This window comes from Nylanderia fulva, unplaced genomic scaffold (assembly GCF_048542155.1).
Source record: "Nylanderia fulva isolate GAGA-0341 unplaced genomic scaffold, ASM4854215v1 Scaffold40, whole genome shotgun sequence".
Lineage (NCBI taxonomy): Eukaryota > Metazoa > Arthropoda > Insecta > Hymenoptera > Formicidae > Nylanderia > Nylanderia fulva.
The window spans coordinates 1747641-1759993 of NW_028190477.1; the positions used below are offsets into that span (position 1 = coordinate 1747641).

Consider the following 12353-nt stretch of genomic DNA (forward strand, 5'->3'; position numbering starts at 1 on the left):
CTTCTACATCGATTTTAGTTAACGCATGCTAAGATAATATAGCATACTCGTATTTATTCAAAGACAAATAAAATTCGTTAATTTTACATGCGTTTCGATAACACTTCAATTTCATCCAAGTTAATAAATTACAATCAGGAAAAGAGTTTAATGTTTATTCATATTTTTCTTTGTATTCTTATAATGAAATCTCTTGTCACGCAATTCAATCAATATATAATTCAATTATATAATTCAGTGTCGTTTAATGAAACGATCTTTAATCAAGTTTATGTCTGTATGAGAACTCGACGAGTTCTTGTAGACGACACTCTTATTTGCTTGAATTACGTATGAAAAAAGTGAATTGTCACCTTGTCGATGGCGTGCTCGGCCGGTGGCGAGAACAGCACCGGTGGTTTGTGCAAATCGACCATGGAGTAAAACTCGCTGCGCTCCGTGACAGAGTGATAAAGCTCGTCGAGCTTTTTTCTGCCGGTCGCCGTCATCTTCCTCTTGGCCGCACGTCTCTCCTCGTCCCGGGTCTTTCTCTCTGCCCCCTGTGGTAAGCAACGTCTCTCAACTTAATTTCGACGATCGTTGTTGCGACCAGGAAGCGATCGCGTGTTATTTACATCACAAATGCGAGAAAAAAAGAGAAGGAAGAGAGAGAGAGAGAGAGAGAGAAGAAAAAAAGAGATAAACGTACGAAAATGCACGAGAGTGGTTACCTTATCGCAAAAGACCTTAATTTGACAGTAGCCCCGATGGGATGGCGGCGTATACGTATGTGTGTGAGGCGGCGATTCCTCGTACGTGTCGACCTGGATATGCAGCGGCAAACCCTTCACGCCTTTCTGACTCGAGAAATCGGTACTGAGACATTGCACCGCCACGTTTATCTGCGCAGAAATCGGACAGGTAACAACGGTGTGACTGCTTACTCGGGAATTGCTTTATTAATGTTTCCGCTTAAAAAAAGGCCGCGCGATCGAACGCGATACAATTTGCGCGCGGAGCGCGAGATTCTGGGGCGATAATCGAGATATGTCAGGGGAGAGAATCGGGGCGCATATATGTGCGCAGATTGTTTAAAGAAACGTAACGTGAATCGACGTTTCCCTACCTTCGCTGACGATTCGAGTGGGTTCCAGTAAACGGCAATCGCATTGTGCGCGACTTCCTCTATGCAGCCCACCAGACCGACGCTGTTCTTTGTGTCTGTAACAAGACATGATTCTGAAACTCGCAGATCACGCCGGGGATTATGAGGTAACTAATATTAACGCGAGACGCTCTTAGATATTAAAATAACGGGGCACATATAAACGTTCACGATGAAATATCTTACCGTTCATCCGTTACGGATTAGAAAGCTTGCGCAAAAACATAAGAGATTTAAAAATTTAATCGATCATAAATATCGATAATTATTATCATCGTGTTCATGAAGAAAACTATTATCGATCAGATATTTGCCTTTTATATCTTTTTATATTATTTTACCAGCATCAAGAATCCGTTGCTTAACAGAGTGCTGTCTGCCATGCCAAAACTGCCAAGCTTTGATCTCGTCCTCCGGACTCTTCTCTTCTCGAAACATCAACATTACCACGCTCTGTACAACACAGATAAATAATTATTAACTATATGACAAAATAAATTGACAATTATTAACTATTATTAACTATTATTAATATTCGGGTGTTTATTTGTGACGATAAAAACTTTCAAAGAAATATTAATTACATTATTATAAATATCAAACGTGTATTCGAGTCTTTTTTTTATTTCTAATCTCCTTTATATTTTTTGATAATATAGCATATTCGACTTTTGACATTTCATAAAAAAATAAAAATTAAAGGTCCTCGACAATGCAATGGTGTGACAAGATATAATTAATTTCATAATTAATTTCATAATTAATTTAATGTGTAATAAATTCTGAATATATATTAATATAAACATCAATATTAACCGTGCATTATCGAGTACTTTTTTATAATCTTTCTTGTATTTTTCAATAAGACAGTAATTTTCATAATTATCAATTCGACTTTTGACGTTTCTTAAACAAACCTAAGTTAAAATTCCTCGCATAGTAATATGCGACGTGAAATAATTAATTCCATAATTAATCTGACGTGTAAAAAATTCTTAGACATACGCAAAGTTAACTTTCGCGTTTTCGTTCACCTGAATCGATATCCGTGATACAAGGAGACGCACACGAACCGCGACAGACGCACGCTCGAGCGGACATACGCGGGCGTGAGCGTTTCGCCGCTTGCGGCGAACGAGAGTCGAGACGGAGGAAGGATTTTTCGTGATTCGGGTGAATGGGCGAAGAACTGCATACACTGACGTATGCCGGAGGAAATATGGGCGCGCAAAATAAGGCAGGGAAGAGAGAGAGAGAGAGGAACACCCGTGAATAAGAGGTTCGCGTTACGCGGTTACACTTATACCTATCTGCCTGCCTACCTACTCGCTGATCTCCCTTAAGGCTCACGCGAAAGACGCGGATATATACCGTTCGAATCTGCCATACGCCTCGTTCCCGACGTTCGATTAGCAATTAACGAGAAAGTCGTAACTCGTTGCGCCAACGGAAAAAGAATCCACCACCTTTATCAGAATGGAAATTGCTAACGGTGCCCGCCGCGATGTGGCTGCCAATTAGAGCCGCAAGAACAAACGACCATGTCTGGGGTTCTTCTGGTTTCGATGGACCGATCATCTTTGCGAATTTTGCCGTTTCGATTCACGCGAACGAAATACTACGCGATGCTATGGAACACTTGAATAATTTCATGCTAGATAATGTTGTCGCAATTAATGCTATCATCAGTCTTAAAGAGAGTCATTTAAAGGAAGAAGAACAGACACAAATAATTAATTATATTTTTTTCTTCCAAATACTACTGACATTATATTTAAAAAGATGATTAATTATAAATTTAAATAAAATTAAAATTCAAGCAATTATTTTTATTGAATATTATTGAGTTCCGATCTCTCCATCTCTCGGAGAAATAAATGTTGATCTTTCAAATTGCATGTCTATCTACATCAATATCTATATATATATTACCCTATAAATATCGATATGTAAACAGTGTAATTAAGCTTTTTGTTCTTACCTTGACCGTCTGTCCTGCTTTGAGAAGTGGTTTGTCAGGGTCGGGCACATAGTCTAATGTGATACCATAAAATTGGCCCTTGTTGATGTACGTTATTCTGTCATCCTCGCGGCGCTGCGACGTGCTGATCGGTGATTCCAGATGGTATTTAAATCCATAAGGTGAGAAACTAAAGGACAGACAAATAAGATTCCCCAAATGAAAAATGCATAGATATACATGGCTCCAGCATGAGTGTGTGTGTATGAAAACTTGCATATTTAAGTGGCCACCTTCCCTCGATCATTATGCAGTTGGTCGTTTCACACTTATAGTCAAGATTGAATCGTGTTTACTCAATTACGACAGTTATGAGCTCGCAAACGAATGTTTAATTAACTGATCAATATGCGCTATATACAATGCCAATAATTATCGCGCAATTGTCAATTAATTCTCTACCGATGTGTATTCTCACACTTCGTCGGTTAAGACAAATATTCTCTGTTTGGAAAACAACTGGTTTACAAATAAAACCACGAGAAGCGATGTATTAATTATGTTCGCCATTGTGAAAAAAAAAAAAAAAACGAACGCGTATAAATATTTCAACGACTAATAAGAATCGAACGATAATGAAAGGTTCGAACTATCCGTAGCCCAAGAAAGTTGCTAACCTGACGTAAATACGCGAAGTGGAAAAAGGAAGATGTCGACAGACATATCGGGAGTCGCATCAACCTTGCCTTGGAATATCGCGCTTCTAATCGAGCTTATCTCCGCCTCGCGGCTGCGATTGCGAAGCAAACAGGCCGATACACCTTATGAAAAATGAACGTCCATAACCCGAGACAGACCAGGGGAAAGACCACGATGTGAGACAAGACTAAAACAACAACGCGCGCGCAGTAAAGGAAGATACGCGAAGGTAAACGGGAGCGAAACGATTAGCCATTACGATCAAGGAAAATAGCTAATCGCCAAACCTGGTCTACTGATCTCCATCAGAATTATCGGCGAACCTTTGCCGATGGTATTATCACGTCTTCAGGAAAGGCATCCAATTATCTCTATTTGACGCTTCCGTATTTACGACGTCTTTTATATGTAATCATCTATCTTCTTATCTCTATACATTTTTCATTTATTTTTCTTTTCATCAGCCCTGCTGGAGAACCAAATGCAGCGAGGCGATAGCTGACCTTAGTAAGGGTGAACGCCCTCGTGTGCGCTTCTGCTTGAGCTACCGTTGTCTATATACCTTGTTACGATTCTCTGTGTGTGAATCACATGCGACTACCAAGTCTCCTTTGACTACTTTGTCTTTCTCTCCTTTCGGTTCGCGAAAAAGAACGGCCCTCTTTTTCCCCTCTCTTTCATCGGTCAAAAAGAGGAGATATACCCTTCTTGACATTTCGATTTCACGCTGCGAGTAGTCGGCGGATGCGTGATTTTTCAACCCAGACCCAGCGCGACCCCGAGGCGCTTGTCCGTTCTTCGAGAATCGGTCGGAGAGAGCCGACTTAATAACTTTAACATCATTGTTCATCTCGCGTTGGTTGTTTCGGTGAGCTGAGCGAGAGAAAGATTTTCAGCGCCGCTGATCATACGGCCAGTCTAACAATGGAAGTAACAAATTACGAAAGACGGATTGAGCGAAACGGGAAGTAGGAAGATCGTTAGGAAGGATTAATATAATAAAGAGAGAAAGAGAGAGAAAACTGAATCACACATCGGCAGGCGGATGTGATGCACCACGAAGGAAATGAACATTATACGCAAAAGGCCAAGAGGCGGAAAGTTCTTCTTTAAAGACTAATAGAGATATTAGTTTCCCATTTAATAGGAATACACTGTATCGGAAACTCAATGCTATTAATTGTCAGAATAAAAAAATATCTTAATTTATAATATTAACTTAAATACAATAATTAAGTATATTAAATGTTGAGGAAGATAAATTAATAATTAAATTATTAATTATAATTATATATTTTTATACAAAACAATTGTATTCATAAAGATAAAATATGAATTTCAGATATTATGCAAGTGATTTCGTTTATGCACAATTAAAAATCTTTGCATTGTTGAGAAAATTCACAACTGTCTGCTCTGAATAGCTTTTATTACTTTTCTTGCATTCCTTCGATGTAATGAGACAGATTTATCTATCTCGATATCTATCTATTTTTATTCGTTTATCTATCTGACGAAACATCTTGAACATTCGCATTTGCATATTTATTATAATTTATTATTTTCACTTATTAATTTGTTTTAATCATGTAAATTCTGTAAAAATGTGAATTTATCTTTTTTGACATTATCTTAATTTTTTTAATTTCAATTAGTATAATCAACTATTAAAATATTGACTGAATAAATGCTTTAAAATTGATTTTTTGCATAAAATATAACACTTTAAACATTTTATCTTCAAGTAATACTTTAAAGAGAAAGAGACATGATTCAAGAACTCTGTCAATTTTTTGACAATTATTTTTAAAGCTTACTTACATTTTCGGTATCTGGATCTTGTCGGCATCGTTTTGTCTACCAAAATCGTGCCAAGGTCGCGATCTAGGCGGATTTGGGTTTGGATTCGCATTTGTCGCACCTGCGGACACGAGACTGCTGCGTTGCACCTGTGCCTGTGCATGGCTCTGCTGCAGTTGGAGTTGTAGGGGTTGGTGATGTATCACGGCGCCGCTTTCGAGGACCACTCCAGTTGTCGTTCCGCCGGGACATAATTCCGTATAATCAAACGAGGACTAGAAAATAAATTTAGTTTATGATAAAAAAGATCGTACATGAAGATCATATATATAAAAATAACAAACACCGTAAATTCCAATTTTTTTTGTCTAAATGTTGAAAGTATAAATTAATAGTTATTGCATCAGTTATAGAATTATATTTTATAATAAACAGAGTATTCAAAATAAGTTAGGCATTTATATAAATTATTAACTGTCGACGATTATAAATTTTTTTTAAAATGATAAGTATAGCGATATAAAAAAATATTGTATAATTATATTTTATAATTACATAAAATAACTAACCGATAATTTTCCAGCAATATTTTTATGAGAAAAATATAAAATATAATGATAATGTGTTGTATAAGAATATTGGTTTTTAAATTACTAATAAAAGATGTATATACCGCCATGTGAAGATAATGGTAGTTGTGCCTTTTTCCGTTATCAGTTCTCATATACAAGCGTATATTTAATCTCACTAATTTAAATGTTTGCTGATTATGGTGTAATTAGTATTTAAAAAGCTAGTAACGATGTAATTATTTTGTCGTTTTGTATATCAGCGGTATCGCGATTCAATATCTGTACGCGTTCGCGTCTCATTTTGCATATCAATGCATTTCATTAGATTTTTTCATTTCTCAAGTATCCGTCGATAAATTTCAAACTGCGTGATTAAGGGAAGCACTGGAGCGGATAAATGATTAATCGCGCGCAAACACGCGACTTTACGTGACCATTTCGATGCATCCGCTTTCGCGCGATCTCTTTCTGCTTTTCGTCGATTATACACGCAACAGATTGTAAACAAATCTTAATAGCTTAATGTAAAAGAGGGTTGCGGCGGGAAAAAAGCAGTTTTCCACTTACCTACTAATGGGGACGTGCTTTCGAGCATCTCCGTTCATGCATTTCGCTGCGGATCTGCATATGTTGCTGCCGAAGGCAGCGAGAAAGAAGAAAGAATAGAAGCTTTGTGGTCTCGTAAAATCAACCGCACGACCCGCACGCGCTTCCAACCGTGGCAGTTAATAAGCAGCTTGCCAAACGACCTATTCCCTCATATGTCTTCATGCGATTACGCGTCGCCTGCAGTTATTTTTCAATGCAATGCGGTTACCGCAGCTTGTTACTTCAAATCTCTGTCATCCCGAAAAAAAAGCACGGCGCAACTTCTTTCTCGCTAAGAGCTCTCTACTAACCACTGGATTTGCCATACGTCGGCAAGAAGCTATTTGTCATTTTGAGACTTCTCAAATGCTTCAGTCTGTTTAAATGTGCGAGATGCAATAAGTATGAAACATGTATTGCATCTCTTTTAAATATATCACATAACTCTATAATAATCATGTGTCTCTCTTTTCAAGAAGAATTTTTGAAAGCGATTTTTTAAATGATTAGATATTGCATCATAATTTAATATTCCACTGTATAAATTTCGATATAAACTCTTTTTTCAAATCTTTAGAATTTTAATTACGTAATAAATTTTAATTAATTTTTTTATGGATATTACATTATATTTTTATTATAATATACATATGTATGTATATCGTCAGAGAAGCAAGATTTTGATATCATTTTTGCAATTTTATCGTGTCATAAATAAGTTGTGCACGTAACGCACTTAATCTACCGGTGATTTATTTATTTATCGCGTTTTATCGTTCAGATACATGGACTATTCTAATTGAGACGTCACTCTAACGGCAGTAATCGAATCGGCTTCGCGAGAAACCTGAGCCCCGATGTACATATCGTTGATGCAAATACAAAAACTGTGTCGTGAATAAGAACACGAGAGCAGATAAATATTACTATTTAAACATGCTTGAAACTTCTGAAAGAGTGACAAGTGTCAGTTAGAAATCCGGTTGGAATATGATACACATTGCATGCGATATCGGAGATATCTCTGATACTGACCATTCTGAAATTTACATGCGCAGATTTATTAGTTTAACGAAATCTCTTTATAGTTCGCGCATTCGTGCAAACGAGCCCAATTTATTAGGCGGACGTTGTGCGGTCATAATTGGAGTATTACGTTATATATCGGAGCGATTTCAAGCGGCACCTAAAAATATTGCGGAAATGGAGCGCATTAGTGGAGAGATAAAACGAGCGCGCGTTGATGAAGAAAAATCCTTTTGGATAATGTGCTCGTACCTATGTTGAATATCAACATTTTAATTGCGCCTATAAATGTACCAATCATGCGAGTGGGATCGGTTTTCACAGTAGCACTCGCATTCAATACCTAATCTGCTGCCATCGTCGACGTCCCGCGGTTTCGAGTTTTTTTTCTTTTATTTTCAGCGTCTCCTGTGCACAAGCGAAGCAGAACGAACGAGTGCTTTCTAATTCGTAATATCGATTGCAATGCTAATGACTTACTCTCTCGTGTGTGCGCGACTATTGCACGATTAATGTTTCCGGAAGCAAATGAGATATCTAATGGCTACGTAAGGATGATGAATTGTTCGTGTCAAGACAATGAGAAGTCGTCGAAAAAAATTAATGCAATAACAGGCTGACTATTGTCACACTTAATCGGACAAGTATCTCATGAAAAAAAAGAGATCAGACGTCTTTTACTAAATTAGACTTCTAAAGTATTTCAGAATGTATATACTGTAGTATGTATAAATGTGAGAATTGCGATATACTTTGAAGTTGACTGCGGTTGTTTTTTCAGAAAAGCCGTCCAATTACGCAGTTCAAATATATGCATTTTATCGTAATGAACTTTATGATTATTGCGACTCTCTATTTATCGATCTTTAAATCAGGCTAGATAAGATGATCATCTCGTAGGAAGGCGCGTCTATTGCGGGAAGTCTTTATAACTATTATATTTAACAAACGCGAGACCGGAGGAACGGGTTCGCTTTCTGAATTTTGTGGTCTACCGCGCGTAATACAAGTTACCATAATCGTTCCCTTAGAGAGCATTATAGGGATCGCGATGTATAGTATTAGCGAACCAAATTTATCACGCCGGTCTAACTGTACGCAATTGCGCGTTCGAGACGGGAAAACTCGTGCGACAAATCGCCGTTGCATATACATGCAATTCGATGCATTCGATATTAGAGCGCTTTAACGAATATAATATCGTGCACGCCCGAGACGTGGAGAATTAATCGCTCGAGCTCTCTCGCGGTGAGGTTTTCGTCATGGGCGAAGGCACTTGCTTGACAAATCGCATTGGAAACGATAACGATGGGGCGCGGAATATCATGCGCGAAAATATAAACTCTCGCGATAGAATGACGCTTATGATGCTGTATATATATATTAACGAGCAAAAGAATGTCCTTTGAGCGGCGAACCAGCCCCGTTAATGTACGATATTTACGATATCTCGTCGCGAGATTAATTGCGCCGCGGGCATAGCCATTTGTATCGCTAGCGATTGAATTGAAAACGATAGCGCGGACGATACCCGTCGTATCGTTGTGCCGAGCTCTACGGTTTGATTGAGTTACGGTTATCCCGGTCGTGCATGTTAGGATATGGTGATCGTTTCTCCGGCCACGCGCTCCCGCGCATTTTTCTCGGACGATTAATGACACTGCGGGCGCGAGTTCTCCGCGTAATTCAGTGGCGAACATCTCTGCGTAGCGCACATTTCTCCGTACACATCGCCCATAAGTCTCCGTACAACCCGTGTTAACTTGAAGCCTCGGTTGACGGCTCTGGCGCGATTCTGCTCCGATCCTGTCTCGCTACCTAACGTCCGTCTGCTGATTGCGATTTATATAGACGTGAATCGTTTAAAGATCCCTGTCGGCTACTCCGCGATACTATGTTACGCCTGCTACGTTGCCTTTTTTTAATATTACGTGGTAGAGCCATGTGTTATAACGTGTGAGAATTATTATCGGCCATATTTTCCCTTCTCCACTTTCCATTTTTATATAATTCGAATTTTATGTTTAATGTTATCGAAATATCGACAAATTACTAATATCCTATTTCTCACTGTTTTTATTTTCACCGCGGATTTATGTTATCCTTGAATTTATGACGTGACGCATTTTTGATAATTATATTTTACGATATGAAAAAGACGGTATCAGGAGGATCGTCGAGTACCTGTATTCGAAAGCATCGAAGACGTATACAAGGCGATTGACTCATATGATATCGAAGGAAATATCGAAGGAATGAAATGAATCGCAGGGACTCACCTGATGAAGTGCCGTGGGCGGATGATGATCCTGCCTCGGCGTGACCGCGTCGGCACCTATGCCGGAATCGGGGCTGGGAAGGTCAACGGTCAGGACTTTGCTGCTACTCGACGACGAGCGTATCGCGTGTGTCGTAGTGTACGAGCTCGGCACAACCTCGTACCTCGTGTACGAAGCGGTCGTGGTTGTCAGCGGGGATGCGGAGCTCGACGAGGCGAGTGGCGGCAGAGCGTCCCCGGTGACGTAGACCGTCGTCGCTTCCTGATGGAGGCCGCCGCCTCCGGGATTCGCCGTCCCATTCCCAGTTCCGGTCGCCGCCGACGTGGACGTGTACGCGGTCGACTGCAGTCGAGGACTGCAATATGTGTTGGGGTCGTAAGGGCTGCCGTACTGCTGCACCTGCACATGCACGCATACACGGCGTCATTGCGGTTGACTTTCCTCGGCTGCATTGTTATCGATCTATCTCAAGCGAATCGTAATTTTGCGCGTTTTCCTCGTCCCATTTACACGTCCTCTTTTCACGGCAAAAACGCGAAAACGATTCACGCAAAACACTTGGTAATCTTCGAGGCTCTTGCCACGCGCGAATGCAACACGCAAGTGCAAATCTGAACGATCTGCGTGATTTTCTCGAGTGTTATTTCGCGGTGTACTTGTTGCATTGGGATATATACGTGACACAATGTTTGGACGATGATAATATATTATAACGTTCGCATGGAGGTTGCAAATCTTTAAGCAATTTTGCCAAAGGATACGAAATGATGGTTGAGATCAAGTTGGAAATTGGTTACAAGTTTTTTCGTTGCGTGTAATGATTGCGGTTGATAAGAGTTCGTAGCACGAGAGATATCTCATTAAGTTTTATAGTCTAAAATTAAAATCTTGCAAAAAATATCAACGTTGCGAGAAATCAGAGACAAATCGAAATGATTCTCTAGAGAGACGCGTGAGATTGCGTTCATGCTCGAGTCCTTACCTGTAGCTGATGCTGATGATGGTGGTACATTCCCGGTGGTGTGGGACTTTCCGCCTGTTTGTGACGTTTGCTCGACTGTTGGCCTGTGCGCGACGAGCTGAGGTCCTCTGGTTCCCTTTTGACCCCGGCGATGCCGGCGCTCGAGGCACCGTCGTGTCGCAGAGACTGCGGGCTGAGCGGAAGCGGAAGGCCACCCTGCAGACTCTGGCTGGGACTGTGGGACTGCTGGTTGTACTGATGGAGGAAGTGGTGTAGTTCCCCTCCACCGGCGCCTTCGCCGCCTTCCATGCGATTCGTCGAGGCGGAACCGGAGCCAGGCGCCTCCTGCACCAGCAGCTTCTGGCCCATCACACCCCTTCAACAGTCCGTGGAGAATTGACCTTCAGTTATAGCTCCTTTACCCGGCACCAGAATCAGCATTGATCCGCGCCATAAGAATGCGTGACGAATTCGCGTTATGTATATCGAGATCGATACAGCTCGCCCATTCTCGCGCCACTCTGCCACCGAACGCCTTTTACGGGATCCATCATCTGCCATGAAAGAGATCGTCGAGAGCGCTGCGGAAGTCTAATACAACTGAATCTCCTTCAAAATTCTTATAATGGTTCCCTATTTCAAATATTAGACGAAATTAGTTTTATTTATTTTTAATCTCATGAATCAAGAATTCAGAAATGTATAATGTCATTTATTTATTATACAATACGGTTGAATAATCAAATTTTTAAAAATCGATTAAAATTGTGGAGACACATGTTTTAGTTTCATTAACATTCCATATGTCTCGTATTTTTCTACTTAAAGACATCTAATATTTAGATTCAGCGTATTCATTGAAATGATAATTGAGTTGCCGACCTCAAAGAAAGACGATAGGTCGCGCTTTTTTCTCTCCCTGCGCCTTGTCATCGAAATAAAATTCGATGGAGAAAACCGGCGTTACACTTTCTATGCGTCGCGCGCTGCATCTGCCTCGAATTCGGCAATAAAATTTTCGACGCGCGCGAAGTAACGCGATTCGCCGATCGACCGTATACGGTAGAAGAATCGAGAGGATCGCGGCATTATGCGAAGTAGTTAACATGTTATATTTAGCATGATAATACGTATCCACAATACCGGGGACCCTTATAAACTGCCAACGCTCTCGGTGCATGCATCGTCCTTCCCTGTTCTATCTTTCTTTTTCTTCTCCTCTCTTCGTCTTTTCCGAAAAGGATCGCCCCTCGGCGTGTCCTGGCAACCTTTGCCAAATTCTCTCTCTCTCTCTTTCTTTTTAACCCTAAAAAAGTATATATCC

At 40.2% G+C, this 12353-nt stretch overlaps 1 protein-coding gene across 3 annotated transcripts in view; it reads right to left on the reverse strand.

The window, feature by feature from the left end:
• grh (grainy head) overlaps positions 1–12353 on the reverse strand; it is a 104932-nt gene that overhangs the window by 7304 nt on the left and 85275 nt on the right. For all 3 annotated transcript variants that reach the window (XM_029309630.2, XM_029309629.2, XM_029309631.2), the window contains exons 5-12: positions 11051–11405; positions 10069–10467; positions 5625–5878; positions 3126–3294; positions 1486–1597; positions 1106–1200; positions 711–881; positions 354–539 (exon numbers count right to left, since the gene is read on the reverse strand). In XM_029309630.2, coding sequence (XP_029165463.1) covers positions 354–539; positions 711–881; positions 1106–1200; positions 1486–1597; positions 3126–3294; positions 5625–5878; positions 10069–10467; positions 11051–11405 — 1741 coding nt within the window. The remainder of the gene's footprint in view (positions 1–353; positions 540–710; positions 882–1105; positions 1201–1485; positions 1598–3125; positions 3295–5624; positions 5879–10068; positions 10468–11050; positions 11406–12353) is intronic.